Source organism: Arvicanthis niloticus, chromosome 26, assembly GCF_011762505.2.
Source record: "Arvicanthis niloticus isolate mArvNil1 chromosome 26, mArvNil1.pat.X, whole genome shotgun sequence".
Classification (NCBI taxonomy): Eukaryota; Metazoa; Chordata; class Mammalia; order Rodentia; family Muridae; genus Arvicanthis; species Arvicanthis niloticus.
In genome coordinates, this window is record NC_133434.1 from 7,321,431 (window position 1) to 7,339,382 (window position 17,952).

Consider the following 17,952-nt stretch of genomic DNA (forward strand, 5'->3'; position numbering starts at 1 on the left):
CCATGCAGCTGGGGTCACTAAACAGTAAAACAAGCTATGTGGAATAAATAAGATGTTTGTCAGAGTGTACTTCAGCTGTTGTGGGCTGTTGAAAAACAAGTCTCTATCAGGGTATATGGTTTGATATGGCTGCAAATTTGATAGCTGCTTTCTAGCCACTTTCTGTTAAAAGTCAGCTCCCAACAGGTCCCACTTTTTACATTTTTTTCAAAAGGGAAAGCTGGAAAAACTTACAGAAACCGTGCCTGCCTTAGGTCAGAACAAATGACCCCAGCCTCCCTTTCCTGTCCTTGGATACTCAACAGCCATTGGTTGAGCTCCTGTCTTAGGATGGTGAGGCCTTTCATTTTAGGGGCAAGGGTCTTGAAGTGTTCTCTTACCCATCATTGACTATCCGGCTTAGGGTTTAATCTTTGTCAGTCTTGAAGACAGAGGTTTCAGAGTTCCCTAAAAGACTGTCATAGTGGACCTGTATGAGTTTCCTTTACTATCTATTGCCCTACAAAAGCCATCAGTCTGTTGAACAGCAAGCAAAAGACTTAATGCCTAAACAGTTGGTATAAAAGCAACACTTTTTAAGGCAACATACAACTTTCCCTGTTGGAGAAGTAAAAGGTCTAAGCCTTGTACCCACAAATTTTCAATAGAAGAAATTATACCAATGAAATCCTTAAATTTGCATCAGCTTAGTAACAATTATACAGATTTCTAACAATAGATTATGGCTGTGTAATCAATTTTAGCTCTTCTTTCCTGCTCTAATAAAACCATTACTTTTCCCTAGAAAGACAGCCTAATATTAACCACCTCAGACCCCAAGTTCAGGGAATTGGGGCCCGACTCTTCATTAACTTCTTTAAGCTGAACATGGGCATTGAGATATTAGAGGAGGGACGAGGGGAAGGGTAAATTGATAAGCATCTGAAGTCTGTCTTAACTGCATCCAGCTGGAAGTCCAGGGCATCAATGAACATGCAAGTGATAAGAAGATTCATTCACCAAGGCTGGGTATTCTGTAATATACAGATCTCAAAACAAATTTTAGTATCAAAATAATTATTTTGTTGGATTCTCTGGAATCTAGTCTTCTGGAATAGACTCTGTAATATCTGATCCATATAATTCTGGAAGATATAACTACTACCTTAATGACCTCATCAGAAAACTCATAGAAAAACCTTTTTTCCCAAATCTGTCTATCCTTTGGCCAGTAACCAGAAAAGCCTTTATATTGACCTTTTATCCAGAGGAAAAATATAACTACACAACTCAGAATAACACCCATTTTAAAAGATAAATCAATTAACATTATCATTCTGCTCAGCTCTCTGCCTAGAGCAACCTTCTATTTATCTATTTATCTGTTTGGCTCTCTTGACTCAGAGCAGCCTGCAATTTAATTCTTTAAAGCCTTTTTCGTCTGTTTTTACTCACTTATTTCTTGCCCCATTTTCGTTACTATGACCTACTGGTCTCCCTGCAATCACCTTTGTTTCACCTCTGAATTTAGCCAGCTCCATCAGTCCACTGGTTCTCCAGCGCAGGAGCTAGGATGGCCGCTTCCAATTCCCATGTTGTCCTTCACTGTATCCGGCTTACTGGAGTCTCACACTGGGCGCCACTAATGTTGTAGCCCGCACTACCCCACGCTTTGGGGCTACTATGTTGCTGTCCACACTGCCCCACTCTTTGGGGCTAAGTGCTCTAGATAAGAGAGAGAATGGGGATAAGAAGGGGAAGAGACTAGAAGAATAGAGACAAGCCAGAGGATCTGTAGTCAAGTCTCATTAACTGTCTCCCTTCACTATTTTTCTCTCCTTATTGTCTCTTCCTATTGACCTCCTATTGACCCCTCTATTACAAGGAAATCCTGGGTATTTATAAGCACAAGCAGGAGAACACAGGTTAAGACATTTTACCACATGCACCATGCAGCTGGGGTCACTAAACAGCAAAACAAGCTACGTGGGATAAACAAGATGTTTGTCAGAGTGTGCTCAGCTGTTGTAGGCTGTTGAAAAACAAGTCTCTACCAGGGTATATGGTTCGAGATGGCTGCTAAGTTGATAGCTGCTTTCTAGCTGCTTTCTGCTAAAAGTCGATTCCCAACAGCAAGAGAGACTTGTAAGAATGCAGGGTGTGTTATGACATACCTTAGAAATCTTTTTATCTAGATGTAAAAAAGCCTCTGTGCAGACTCTGTAGGAAATTAACATTAAAAACATGGTGACAAACAGAAATAACCACAACAATAGTTTTCCCTGAAGAGAAGGTCCTGGGAATCTGGGAGTAGGTCAGCATTAACTTGAACATGGAGCACCAGAAATCCCCAAAGAATAGGGTATTCTTGAATGAAATACTGAGTCACCAAGGAAATATCAATGTATAAGCATCTAAAGGGCATCTTCTCGACTCCTTTTTATATCAGGTATGTTTCCTGGGAAGAAGCTAAAAAAGACCCTGTTTTGCTTATGATGTTTAATATGAGATTAAACTCATATAAAATGTCTACTGTCTCTTTTTAGGAAGCACATATGATCAAAATGAATGCTGTTTTTCTTTAGAGAATTATGTCTATAACCATTAAACATAAACAGTGATTCGAAATGATGTCCAGAGCACACAAAAAATACATTTATGCAAGATCCTTTCAGATTTATGCAAGGCCCTAGTGCTTTGGAGCCTGATGCTGTGTTTCCAGAGTGAGAGAAACAAATGCCAATGAAAAGGACCAGTAAGATTTCTCTCTTAAATATAGTAAGTTCTAAAATCTATTCATACTAAAAGCTTAGATTTTCTTGGTCATATTTACTGAGAAATAAATACTGTGTAGAAATGTTTGTGATCTATAGTACTTCTTTTGACCACATATCCTTTGTGAAATGACCCAGCACTGGGACTTATTCATATATACCTCCCCTCTATGTTAATACACACTTGTGTGTTTGTGTAAATATGCCTATAAGATAATTTCAGGTGGACTCTATTACCTATTCACCATTAATTGAAGTTAATATGTTGAACAGTAGATTTCCAAACTCTTTTTACTTTGCAAGATTGAATTTTCATCCCCTTGGGCCATTTTCTCTTCCACTAGCTCCGGCAACCAACATGATTCTGTCTGTTTAGGTAAGTATAATTGTTATTTGACTTCACATAGATGGTGCAATATTTCTTGTAAAGTTTTCCTTGTTTTTTTTTTTTTTTTTTGTTTTGTTTTCATAGTGACTTTGTTGTCAAACAATGTCCAAAAATCTAGAACATTACAAGCAAGTCTAAGGTTCAAAAGAAATACAGAGAAAAAATAATCCTAGATATAGAAATGAAGAAATGCCAGAGTCACTATAGATGTAAACTGCAGTGTCTTAGTCAATAAGCTGCATTTCCATAAAAGAGGCCAATTTCTCTAGATTTATGATTTTTTTATGAACAGCATATGTATGTATATATCTATATCTATATCATCTATGTCTATGTCTATATCTATATCATCTATATATATGTATATTTATATCTATATCCATATCTATCTCTATCATCTCTATCTCTGTCCCTGTGTCTCTCTGTCTCTATCTCTATCTCTCTCTATATATCATCTATATCTATATATATATCCACATCCATATCAATATCTATATCATCTATCTATCTATATATCTCCAACTAAAAAGTTTTTTTTTTTTTTTTTTTTTTTTTTTTTTTTTTTTTTTTTGCTTGATACTGGAAATACTGCTAATGATTCTAAGTATGCTGAAGAATAGCCTGGAGATAGGTCACCAGCAGATTGCTGAAAGTTTTCCCTGAATCAAGAACAGACAGAAATAATAAAGGAAGGATGAGAAGACAGAAGAGCATTAGCTCTTGTGCAATCAATGTGCCCTTTGCCTTTGAATTTTCAATTAGTCTGGTTAGCAATATTAGGTCACTGGTCAAAGCTGTGGTATATTAGTGATGTTCTTTACTGTAATAAACCTATAAGAAAGCTAATTAAGGAAGACAATGTTGTTCGGTATCATGGCAGCAGCATGGAAGGCAGGTTCAAGCTATTTGAAGCTATTTGTTTATTGACACTCAAACAAGAAACTGACCATTTGAAAGAGCAGGTGTGTTTTTAAATTCTTCTTTTTTTGTAACTTTATTTATTTTTTTTTCTGTCTCCACAGATCCTCTAAGAGAAGAATGGCTTTTGAAAATGCGTCTATGGTAATTGAGTTCATTCTCTTGGGGATAACAGACCAACCTGACCTCAAAATACCATTGTTCCTACTCTTCTTTGTAGTGTACATGATAACTGTGTTGGGGAATTTGACCTTGATCATTCTAATTGTGCTAAATTCTCACCTCCACACACCCATGTACTTTCTCTTGTTTAACTTGTCTTGCATTGATCTCTGCTATTCTACTGTGATAACACCTAAAATGATGATGAACTTCATACTAAAGAAGAATGTCATCTCTTACACAGGGTGTATGATCCAGTTATACTTCTTTTGTTTTTTTGTCATTTCTGAGTGTTATGTGCTGACTTCAATGGCCTATGATCGCTATGTGGCAATCTGCAATCCACTGTTGTATAATGTTACCTTGTCTTCTAAGGTATGTTTTTATCTGATGCTCAGTTCATATTTCATGGGATTTTCTGGTGCCATGATACACACTGGATGCATCTTGAGACTGACATTTTGTGATGGAAATACCGTCAACCATTATTTCTGTGATCTCCTCCCTTTGCTGCAAATCTCCTGCACCAGCACCTATGTCAATGAGATAGAGCTGTTCATTGTGGCAGGAAAGGACATCATTGTGCCCACTATTATCATCTTTATCTCTTATGGTTTCATCCTCTCCAACATCCTCAAAATAAAATCCACTGAAAGCCGGTCCAAAGCCTTCAGCACCTGCAGTTCCCATATGCTTGCTGTTTCTCTGTTCTTTGGATCAGGTGCATTCATGTATCTCAAACCTACTTCTGCTCTATCTATCAATGAGGGAAAATTCTCTTCTCTTTTTTATACCATTGTGGTCCCCATGATGAACCCTTTAATTTACAGCTTGAGGAACAAAGATGTTAAAGTTGCCTTGAGAAAAACTTTGAGCAGGAGAATATTTTGATCAGATACTGGATAACTCTGAGCCTATACTTAAACAATAGCGAGATTATCTGTGTTTGCTATATTTTTGACACTATTTCTGTTTTCAATTATTCTATTGTGATATATATTATATTTAAGTATGTTTTGTCTAGCATATTTTCATATTAACTTTTTTCTTCTCAATTTAAATCAGATATCTGCTTTTTATCATTTTTAAATAGATTTTTACTCACTGTGTGTACAATTGATGCTTTTATCATTTTACATCTTTTAGAATAGCATTAAGTATCTCTTTTGTTATTTCTCATTGTAAATACTAGCAAGGAGATATTTAACAGTTTTTTTTCCATTTATTTGATTAAAGTAATATGAAGTTGTCTGTATGACTATGCAGACAACTGGCCACATTTGTCATCTGAAATCAAATCCCAAATCCTCATGTTGTCTTTGTGTGTTTCTTGTTTTTGTATCCTTCACTGGACAACAATATATTACTCTCTAAAGCCAGTATTTAATAGGTATAGATATGTCTGCCTTGACCATGGTCTTCAGCCCATACTGCAGATATAGGTATGGCACACAGAATATTGTTTTGCTAAATGTCTAATATTTAACTTGTAAATATAAAGAAGTACATTTTATTGCTAAAATACACTATGACAAACATATAATATTAGAATTCTTGATATTGGTAGTTTATATAATAGTACAGGATTTTTTAAGTCCATGAACTTTAAGATTCTTGATCTCAAGCCTACCACACTTTTAAATATACCTTCCAACTAGAATCAAATATGAGGACTTATTTCTAATATGTGCTTTTTTTTTTTTTGCTGATGATCTATAAACTAGCATTGTGTGTGTGTGTGTGTATTTGTGTGTGTGTAGGTGTGTTTGTGTGTGTACCATATTTATTCAGTAAAACTGTTTGCTGTCTCTTTTTATTTTTTAACAGCAGATGCATGCTTCACAGGTGAAGTTAAAGATGATTGATTCGATATGCTATCTGAATTCTTTGGACCAAAACCCTCAAAAACGTTTTAAGAGTTACTTAGATAAGGCCTTGAGAAGGAATAGAAGCTAAAGGTAGCAGGTCTAAGGTACTCATTCAAGAAATATGAAATCTGTATGTTAAATGAGAAATAAAAATTATACTGAAATTCCATCAGATTTTGTGTGAATTTTTCGACTGGGTTTTATATCTCTATTATTTTAAATCTCAACTATTCAATACAGGATGAATGTATGCATGATGAATAATTATGGTTGTCAACTTGACACATTTGAGAAGAGAGGATCTCCATTAAGAAACTGCTTATATCAAACTGACCTGTGGGCACATTTGTGTGTGTGTGTGTGTGTGTGTGTGTGTGTGTGTGTGATATATTTTTGATTGTTCATTGACATGGGAGGGCCCAATACACTGTGAATGATGCCACCCCTAGGCAGGCCTCAGGAAATATAAGAAAGTGAGCCTGAAGAAGGCCAATAAATCACATTCCTCCATAGTCTCTGCTACAAGGTTACTGCCTTGCGTCCCTGGCCTGACTTCCGTTAGTGATAGATCAGGGCCAAGACAAAATGTGACTTTCTACTCCAAGATGATTTTGTTCATGGTCTTTTAACATAGCAACAGTAAGCAAAATAGGGTAGTAGATTATCAGAATTTTAGAGAACTATTGAAAATGTGGAGATTTTTGTTGTTGTTAGTTGTTCTCAGAACAGACCACTCTAGACCACACGGTTCCTGGGGGGGGGGGGGGTATTCAAGAGATAGGGCAAAGGTGGGGGGAAGAAGATGGAAGAAGAAGAAGAGAAGTAGAGGCCGGCCATGACCACATGGAGAGAGAGGAAGAGAAGGGGGGAGGGGACAGAGAAGCTAGAGGCAAGAGAGTAAGAGGGTAAGAGATTAAGAAGGAAGGGGGCAAGCAGCCCCTTTTATAGTGGGCCAGGCCTACCTGGCTGTTGCCAGGTAACTGTGGAGGTGGAGTTTAGACAGAATACTAACAGTGGTAAAGTTAGTAGAGAACCCACCTTAACAGACAAAATAAGTTGCAATTGAAACTTGCTTTAGGGAAATTGAACTTAAAAAAAAATATATATATATATATGGAAAACTCTTACTCTCTTCTAGGGAAAATATTCAAAATAAAATGGATCCAGGAGTTCTCTGGGGATAACCTTGTATTGACTTATGTTATTTAATACTAAAGAAAGTTTAATTTCAAAGTATAGGAGGAACAAGATAAAACTAAATCATCCCTGTGTTTCTTGATTTTTATCTCTCACACTCATATAAAATAAAAAGACTTTAAAATGTTACTTGAGGGGAGAAAGTAAAGCAAATTTGAAAAGTATATTTAGCGAATAATTCCTACTATGAAAAAGCCATTCTGAGAGGATGATGAAAATTATGAAGTTGAGAGAGAGGGACATATTAAGAGCAGAAATTTGAAAGCAGATCCCTGAGATAATGTCTTGTGATTCTTTTTCTTTTATGTTGATTTTTTTATTACTTTTATTTTGTTACAGTCCAGCTGTTGTCCCCCTCCTGATTCCCTCTTGCACAGTTCCTTATCCCATTCTGTTTCTCCCTGTCTCTAAAATAATGACCACCCCCCCCCCCCCCACCAGACCTCCTCCTTCCCTGGGGCCTTAAGTCTCTTAAGGGTTAGGCCTGTCTTCTCCAACCTAGACCAGACCAGGCGGTTCTCTTCTATATGTGTGTCAAGGGCCTTGGAACAGCTCCTGAATGCTGCCTAGTTGATGGATCAGTGTCTGAGAGATCTCAGGAGTCCAGGTTAGTTGGGACTGCTGGTCTTCCTAAGGGGTTGCCTTTCTCCTCAGCTACATCCAGTCTTTCCCTAATTCAATCAGAGAGGTTCCCCAGCTTTAGTCCAATGGTTGGGTGTAAGTATCTGTGTCTGTCTCAGTTAGTTGTGACAGACCTCTTAGAGGACAGCCATGCTAGGCTCCTGTCTGTAAACACATCATAGCATCAGTAATAGTGTCAGGTCTTGCAGCCTCCCCTACAGATCTCAAGAAAGTTAATAATTGGAAAGATCTAAAAGAGGATGCTTCAATCCCACTTGGGAGGGAGAAGAAAATAATCATTGGAGGCAAACGGAGAAAGGAACCTGAGTGAGAGATGAAAGAGGGAAGGGAAAAGGAAAAGGGTTAGCATGATATGGCACTTGAAGCTTAAACAAAATAGAAGTACTGACCTCAGGCCATGGGTAGGAATCTTTTACTACTTAGTAATGAATGCTGTAATCACTTCTGTTAGTGTCTTCCTGTGCCTTCCAACTAGTAGGCTGAACTTTAAAGTCAAGCAGTTCCTGCTGAGATAGAACAAAGGCCAATTTGCTTAATCCTCCTCTGTTAGGCTACAGGTGTTAATCACCTAAACTAGCAGACTTTTACCCTCAGAAAGAGCAAGAAAGTTTTTAGGACATTTTAGAAGTTATTATCAGCATTTCGGTATAGGTTAGAGAGCTAGAAAACCCTGAGATCCACCCCACCCCCCCCCCGACTTTAAAGCCATCACCAGAGTCCTATTCTGTGCCCCTACCCAATCCAGGCTGGGATCAGGAATGGGTATCAGAAGTGTGGGAGTCAGGAGAGAAGCCATGAGGGGCAGCAGAATGAATGGAAATATGCAACCTCTGGGCAGAGAAAGAGGGGAACCCTCTAGAAGTACCAGAGACCTGGGAGGTGAAAGACTCTCAGGACTCAGAGAGGGACCATAGATGAATTGCACAAAAGTGGGGAGAGGGAACTCATAGAGTCTATCCTCCAGTAAAAGACAGGGCATCAAGAGAAGGAATGGGGTTGCCATCCCACAGTCAAAAATTCAGACCTGGAATTGTTCCTGTATAAAAAGATTTGCAGGGATAAAAATGGAGAAGAGGAGGTCCAGTGTCTTCTGATTCTTAGGAGACATTGCAAGAAGTGACAAGAAGGTATGGAGAGCCCATAAAGGAAACAAGAGATCAGCAATTCTGTAAGTACTCAGCCAGTGAGAACTTCAGCCAAGTGTCCTTCTATTCTGAAGAGATAAAACTGTTGTCACTCTGCTTTCTCTAGGGCCTGTCTTTCCTAGACTTTAGTTATGTATGTCAGGCAATGAGCACAGATATTCAGTAGGCAACCACCAACGCCCCTGCTACAGTGCTTTTATTTTTTCATGAGCAAACAATAGTAAATGACAGAACTTAGATTCTTTTCATCTTTTGTTGAGGCCCACACTCTGCCTCAACACTTTGCCTCAACACTTTGGGGCTAAGTGCTCTGGTCAAGAGAGAGAGTGGGGCTCTTGGGGCAAGAAACGCGAAGAATGAAGACAAGACAGGGTATAATCAAGTCTCTTTTTATCAAGTCTCTTCTATTGAAGGGAATTCTGAGGTATTTATATACACAAGCAGGAGAACACAGGTGAAAACATTTTACCACGTGCACCATACAGCTGAGGTCACTAAACAGCAAAACAAGCTATGTGGGATAAACAATATATTTATCAGAGTGTGCTTCAGCTGTTATAGGCTTTTGACAACCAAGTCTTTCATCAGGGTATATGGTTCCAGATGGCTGCAAAGTTGATCTAGCCGCTTTCTACTAAAGTCGGCTCCCAACAATCTTTCATCACCATATCCCCAATTTAATATTTTCTAGGATAATTATAATAGCACTTATTATTTTTCAGTGTTTTCCACTTTTCATTCAGAATTATCATATATAAACATGAATGGTGTGTTGTCTCAATTGCTGAATATGTATGCACGTCATGGTTAAACTCATGATTTATGGTTGGACAGGATTTGTTTCCCAATTATGGACTCCATTATCAATAAAAGTAGTTATTAAAATTGTGGGAACATTTTTTTTCCTTTTAGATACAATAGGCTTTTCTTTAAATTGTTTGTTTGAAACTAAAGATGCACTGAATTTTTTTTTTAATTCTGTAATATTTGAAACTCTGCATACATATCAGGACTGTGTCCATTCCTAATGGTTTTCATGACAACTCAGAACAAAAGATGGGTGAACTAAATTACTAATCTTTCATTTGAAGACTTGCAAGACACAATTAAGTCTCATTAATCTTCGAAAAAGTTCAATTTCCTAAGTAATTTATTTCCATATTTTATTCTCTTTTGTAAAATTTGTTTTAGTAGTGAAAACATGCTTTGTTAAATTTAAGAGAAGCAATGTTTAAAAGATTGAAACCAATTTTTTTTTTTTATTAAGTATCATAAACTCTTTTCATACATTTGGATTTTTCCAAAATAAAACTACTCCTGCTCGGTATTTCCATACATGTTTTAGCAAGTGAGTGACTTTTATTGTTTGTGTTTCAAAGGATATACAGGTAATTTGAGAGAATGTGTAATTGTATTGATGCTGTCACAGCTGGCAACTACACTGGTACTGGGAAATTCTTGTGTGTATGTATTCTGAAAAGATATTTAGACTTTGAGCGGTACATTTATAAATTTCATCTATAACAAAAAGTGTTCTTCTACCTTCCCTCTGCACTCCCCCTAATAATTTCATTCCCCCTTCTAAGTGGCTTTGAAGCATCCATACTTTAGCCTTCCTTCTTGTTAAGTTTCATATATTCTTTGAGTAGTATTTTGGGTATTTTGAGCTTTTAGGCTAATATCCAGTTATCAGTGAGTATATCCCATATATAACTTTTGGGTCTGGGTTACCTCACTCACCATGACATTTCCTTGTTCCATCCACTTGCCTACAAAGTTTGTGAAGTTGTCATTTTTAATAATTGAGTAGTATTCCAATTGTGTAAATGTATCACATTTTCTGTATCCATTCTTCTGTTGAGGGACATGTGGGTTGTTTCCAGCTTCTGGGATATATATATATATATATATATATATATATATATATATATATATAATATAAATATAAGGCTGCTGTGAACATAGTGAAGCATGTGTCCTTGTTATGTGTTGGAACATATTTTGGGTATATGCCTGGAGTGTCAGGCAGAGAGCTATTTCCAGTTTTCTGAGGAACTGCCAGATTGATTTACAACATGGTCTCACAAGCTTATAATCCCACCAGCAATGGAGGAGTATTCCTCTTTCACCACATCCTTGCCAACATCTGCTCTCATCTAAGCCATTCTGATTGGTATGAGGTAGAATCTCAAGGGCATTTTGAATTGCATTTCCCTGATGACTAAGGAAGTTAAACATTTCTTTAGGTGTTTCTTGTCCATTTGAGATTACTAAATTGAGGGCTCTTTGTTTAGCTCTGTATGGCATTTTTAAATTGGATTATTGGGTTTTCTGGAGTCTAATTTCTTGAGTTCATTGTATATTGTGGATATCAACCCTCTATTTGATATAGGGTTGGTAAAGATACTTTCCCAATTTGTAGGTTGCTGTTTTATTCTATTGACAGTTTCCTTTGCCTTACAGAAGCTTCTAAGTTTCATGACGTCCCTTTTGTCAATTGTTGATCATAGAGCCTGAGCTATTGGTGTTCTGTTCAGGAAAATTTCCCCTGTGCAGATGTGTTCAATGCTCTTTCCCACTTTCTCTTCTGTTAGATTCAACATGTTTGGTTTTATGTGAAGGTTCTTGGTCCACTTGGACTTGAGCTTTATACAAGGAGATAAAAATAGTTCAATTTGCATTCTTCTATATGCAGGCTGCCAGTTAAAAAAAAAATATTCTTCTTACTTAAGAGTGGGATAAAGTTCCCGACCCTCTGTTCTACCTCATCTCCTCCCATATTTGCACTGCTTCCCGCTATTTTCCTTCCCCCTCCCAAATCCTTCTCTCCCTCTACTTCCCCAAGATTATTCTCTTCCTCCTACTGAGTAGTACTGTAGCATCCACACTTTGGTGTGATATTTTTTCTTCTTGAGTTTCATATGGTCTGTGACTTGTATATTGGGTATTCTGTGCTTCTTTTGGGCTAATATCCACTTACCAGTGAATACATACCATGTGTGTTCTTTTGGGTCTAGGTCACCTCATTCAGGATTATATTTTCAAGTTCCATCCATTTGCCTGTGAATTTTATGAAATCATTAAGAGTGGAGCCCCTTGGTCTTATGGAGGCTAGAGGACCCAAGATAAGAAAATGCTAGGCCACTGAAGCAGGAGTAGATGGGCAGATGTGGAATCACCCTCATCGAGGCAGGGGGAAGGAGGGGGCTTGTGGAGGGGAACTTGGAGGGGGATAACATTTGAAATGTAAATAAATGAAATAACTTATAGGAAATGAAAAAAAGAGCGGAATAAAGCTTCCACAATGAAAGTATAAATCTAATTAATCAAATCTTTCTTTGGGAAATCTTCTGCTTCTCTCACCGTTGGTATTGCAGGGGCCATGACTGGGAGCACTCCGCTGGAAAACTGATGAGTAAGAGGTAAAGGGACTGTGAGATCTGCTTGTAACACTTAAATAGCACCATTGTATTCTTGGTAGAGTAACCTTACACACATTTTATATGATTCTGTTTGTTGCTATAGTATCTCTTATAGTCCCCACCTTGTAAAAGAAATTTAACAGTTATTTGACAGACATATAGCCTTGTCATTATATATATATATATGCATATATATATACATATATATATCTTAAAAAATATAAAAATGTCATATTTCACATTTTTATGTTAAAAATATTTCTGATAAAGAAACAGTAATTAAAGAAAATGTGGCCATGAATTTGAAAGAGAGTAAAATATGGGGTACATGAAAGATTATGAGGGAAGAAAAGAAAAGAAAGGTGGAAATAATGTGATTATATAGTAATTTCAAAAATAAAAATACTATTAAAAATAGAACATAAAATTGTTTATGTATGCCTTTATATTTCCCCAATACCTAGTCTTTGTTAAGAACATTCTACTTTTATTTATATTAAATTTTATAAACATATATACACATATGATTATATATGTATATTTATACACACACACATAAACAAAAAGATATACTTAAAACTTACATTTTGTTTTACAAAATAGATGTGTAATTTTTAACTATATATCGTAAAAATCTACTTCTTCTTTGTCTTAGCACATTAAGGGAAACATCCTTTAAGTCTTAGATTCCATATAAATTAAATGCTCATTACATTTTGACTAAGTTATTACATTTGACTAAGTACACATTTGGTCAGATACTTATATACAACAAAACCACAAATATATACCATTTAAACATCTGTAGACATAAATAACTATGAGATTCTACCAATATGTTGTACATAACCAACAAAAGTTAGGCACAGTGTTTAAAGATACTAAAATTAGTTTTAGCATTGGAAATAGAATATTTACATTCTGTATCTATAACTTCCAATGATCTTTAGTTAAAATTTAGTCCAAAAATTGGCATATGTAGGTATGTCTATTATCAACATAAACATGGAAATTTCCATCAGTGCACATGGTTATTTTTCCTGTCCCTGTCATGGGGATGTTTCACTGCTAATGAAGATGAGACTTTGATGAGGAAAGATACTTATGCGTTGTGCTTTTTGTAGAAAATATGAAGCTTTGAACATTGAAATCACAGTAAGTATAAGAAACTAAGCCTAAATCTCCCAAGTGAATTGGATACTTATGAATCATGAATAGGACTTACATTTTTCTCAGAGTAAAGTCACTATTACCCGAGTTCAGTATGGAAATACATTCTAATATCACAATAGACCACAGGAGATATATGCAGTTTTTTTTTTTTTCACAGTGTCTTATTTATTGGTCTCTCTGCTCCTCAAAAGATAACTGGTAACGCAAAAATGAAAAGAAACTACTCCTTTATATTTGCTTGTCATGATGCTTAGAAATGTTTATAACTATTATGAACCCACAATTGTAAACTCACGACTAAGAAGAGAGTTTCAATATAAGCTTTGCCTAGATAAAGTTGACCTGGGAATATACTGGTAAGGTGTTGCAGCTCGAGCTGGTCCATGTTCGGGTGTCAAAAATGTTCAGAGCCGCCCTAGCCCACGTTTGGAGGCCAAAATGTCTCAGACCGCTCTGTCAATGTTTGACCCCATACTGCCAAAAGCCTTGGGGGCTAAGTTGTTAGAGCCCGCACTTCCCCAAGCTGCTCTAGTCCTCGGGTTGGGGTTCAGCAAGAGAGAGAGTGAGTTCAGACTCGAAAAATGGAGATCAAACAGAGTGTGATTTAATCCCGTTTATTCTTCAGTCTCTCTGCCTAGTCCAAATCCCATGTCTTGAGTTCCTAGTCCCTAGTTCCTAGTCCCTAGTGCCTCCAAGTTCCAAGTTCCAAGTTTTCTTCCAAGTGCCTGCTACCTAATGCCTAATAACTAACTTCAAGTTGTACTCTAAGTTGTACTCTCTAACCTAATTCCTAGTTCCAAGTTGTACTGAACTCTTCTGTCTGCCTCTCGCCTTTTATATGTCTCACTTCTAAGCCACGCCTCTAAGTCATGCCTTTAAGTCATGCCCTTAGGTCTTGTTTCTAAATCTGACCTCTAAGTCACGCCCTTAAGTCTTGGCTCTAAATCACAGCTTTAAGTCTCACACACCCAAGAAAAGATCCTGGGTATCTAAAACAAGACGTTATCAGAGTGTGCTCAGCTGTTGTAGGCTATTGTAATCAAATCTCTTGTCAGGGTATATGGCTCAAGATGGCTGCGAGGATGATAGCCGCCTTATGTCGGCTCCCCACAGTACGGTTCATGACTATTACACTAAGTGATGTGTGTGCCACTATGGGTGGCACTATTCCTTATGTTTTGGACCTGAACTGTGGAGAAGTAGAAAAGATGAGGCTAGAGATGCAAGCATTCAGTCTTTCTCTGCTCTTATGTTACACATTATCTCTAATACTGGTTGTGTGTAAATGGCTGCCTCTCATTCTGTCTTTGACTCACCCACAATGATAACCCTTTATACCTTAAAGTTGCTTTTGTCAGTATGAATTATCACAGCAACAGAAAAGACACAAAGGAAATATGGCAGACCACCCATGATTATTTTATAAGGTATAACTAGAGTAAAAAATTCAAATGTACATTGCAACTGACATTGGAACCAGAGTCTCAGAAAAATCACTTAACTTCAGAGAATTGAGGAATGAAGATATGTCATGATTCTGGACTGTTTGCAATTCCTCTAAGCTCTGCCCAACAGTTATCTAGAAACAGGTGCTTGCCAGGTAAGAGCCAGAAGTCAGGCATATAAGAAGAGTGCTCCAAGCTTCCTGCATGGTCTGGCTGTGGGTGTCTGCATCTGTCTGAGTGAGCTGCTGGGTGGAGTCTCTCAAAGGACAGCCATGTTAGACTCCTGTCTGCCAGCATGACAAATATTTATTAATAGTGTCAGGGATTAATGCTTCTCCATGGTATAAGTCTCAAGTTGGGCCCATTATTTGTTGGCTATTCACTCAGTCTCCACCCTATCTTCCTATCCCTGAATTTCTTGTAGACAGGATAAATTTTGGGTCAAAAGATTTACGGGTGAATTGATTTCCCTATCACTCCACTGGGGTTCCTGCCAAGCTACAGGAAGTGGCCTCTTCAGGCTCTATATCTCCAATGATGTAGTCACAGTTGAAGTCACTGCCATTGATTCTTGGGTGCCTCCTTTTTCCCAGGTCTCTGTCACATCCTGACTCTTATGAAAGAATATGCAGAAGGAATGCAGCTTTGAACAAGGTTGAACTCAACAGGAACACCAAAAGTACCAACTAAACTGGACCTTTAGGGTCTCAGAGACTGAACCACCAACCAGAGAGCATACACAGTCTGGATCTAGGCTTCCCCACACATATGCAGCAGATATGTAGCTTTATCTTAATGTGGGTCCTGAACTGGAAAAGGAGCTATCCAAAATGTTCTAGTTGGGCTGCCTTGTCTGGCCTCAGTGGGAGATATACCCAGCGTCTCAGAGACTTGATATGCCATGGTAGAGGGATGAGGGGGTACTCACTCAGTTGAGAAGGGGAGGAAGGTTGGGGATAAGGGTGGTAGAAGGGCATAAGCAGGAGGTGGCAGTGAGGGGGATGTAAATTAAATAAATAAAACAAAGTAAAATAAAAAAGAAAACTGCTCTTTACCTCTCTCTTCTGTTCTGCTCTGTTCTCTTCTCTTCCTCTCTCTCTCTCTCTCTCTCTCTCTCTCTCTCTCTCTCTCTCTCCTCCCTTTTTGTCTTTCTCTGTCCCACTCTTTTCTCTGCCTCTAGCCCCTTCTCGAGGTCCCCTTCCTGCCAATAAACTTTTTTTTTAAATACTAAACCGGTCTTACAGCGGATTCCTCAGAGGAAACACCTTGGTATGGGACCGCTGAGGTGCTCCCTCCCTCCCACATTACGCCACTGAAGATTTTCTAAAACATAACATGGATCAGACAAGCCAATTTATGATAGATTCCAACATTGTGGCACATGTCACAACCTTAGAGTGAAATATAAGATGGAGTCCAAACCGTCAGGGCATTTTAGGTCTCAAAGAAAGTATTACTTTAGATAGGAGCTAAAGTCTTTGCATGCTTCATGACTTCAGAGAATCGCTAGCAGTGAGTGGGAAAGCTTGTCTTTACCTAGATCTAAGAGTGCAACCCAGAGTGGGATTTAAGTATCAACAGCACATTCCTCAGAAGGTGACTGACCATGTGAGCCAAGCCCTTGATATATTATTTTATATTCATAACTTTTTAATACATTTAATACATGCTTGTTCTTAGAAGAACTGATGAAGCTCGCAATACCTAAGATGCAACTCACAGACCATGTGAAGCTCATGAAGAAGGAAGACCAAAGTATGGGTCCTTCTTAGAAGGAGTAACAAAATACTCATGGGAGCAAATATGTAGACAAAGTATGGGTCAGAAACTGAAAGAGGGGTCGCCTGGAGACTGTTCCACCTGGGTATCCATTCATGGATACCCATGCAGTCACCAAAGGTAGAGGCTGATGTGGATGTCAGGAAGTGCATGCTGACAGGAGCCTGATACAACTGTCTCCTTTACAGGTCTGCCAGAGTCTGACATATACAGAGGCAGATGCTCACAGCTAACCATTGAACTGATCATGGGGTTCCCAATGGAGGAGTTAGAGAGAAGACTGAAGAAGCTGAAAGGGATTGTGGCCCCATGTGGAGAGCAACAATACCAACCAAAGAGAGTTCCCAGGGTCTAAACCATCCTGGGAGCACATAGGGAGGGACCCATGGCTCCAGCTGTATATGTAGGGGAGGATAGCCTTGTTGGGCAAAGGTGGGAGAAGAGGCCCTTGGTCCCATGAAGGCTGGATGCTCCAGTGTGAGGGAATTTGAGGGTAGGGAGGTGAGAATGGGTAGGTGAGTGGAGGCACAGCTTCATAAAAGCAAGAGGAGGGGGAATGAGATATGGGGTTCCTGGGTGGGTGGGGATGGGGAAAGGGGAAAACATGTGAAATGAAAATAAAATATCCAATAAAATAATAATAATGATGATAAAGAAGAAGAAGAAGAAGAAGAAGAAGAAGAAGAAGAAGAAGAAGAAGAAGAAGAAGAAGAAGAAGAAGAAAGAAGAGCTGATGATTTCAGTCAGTAAGCAGGTAAAAGCACTTCCTGAGGAGACATGAGACATAAATTCAAGTACCCGTCACTCACATGACAAAAACAGATGTGGTCATATGTATATTACATCTCTCAAAACTATGGAGGCAGGACACCAGCCTAACTCCATGATTAGAGACCATGTCTCAAAAAAAAAAAAAAATAAGATGGATAATGATAGAGCATGACAGGTCTATGGCCTATATGCAATCACACAGGCCTATACTCTAAACATCTATACACTACACACCCACTTACATACACCCATACATACAAAATTTAAAGGGAAGTAAAATTGTTAGTAT

At 38.1% G+C, this 17,952-nt stretch overlaps 1 protein-coding gene across 1 annotated transcript; it reads left to right on the plus strand.

Moving 5' to 3' along the window:
- Positions 1–2,482: 2,482 nt before the first annotated feature.
- LOC143439005 (olfactory receptor 8B8-like) lies at positions 2,483–6,261 on the plus strand. The gene is made up of 3 exons (XM_076924715.1): positions 2,483–2,757; positions 3,098–3,129; positions 4,164–6,261. Exon 3 carries the CDS (start codon positions 4,180–4,182, stop codon positions 5,110–5,112), a length of 933 nt encoding a protein of 310 aa, XP_076780830.1. The 5' UTR covers positions 2,483–2,757; positions 3,098–3,129; positions 4,164–4,179; the 3' UTR covers positions 5,113–6,261.
- The last annotated feature ends 11,691 nt before the right edge of the window (positions 6,262–17,952 follow it).

What these genes read in the sequence shown, in the direction of transcription:
- LOC143439005 (XM_076924715.1), top strand. Translation starts at nt 4,180, where the DNA reads ATGGCTTTTGAAAATGCGTCTATGGTAATTGAGTTCATTCTCTTGGGG.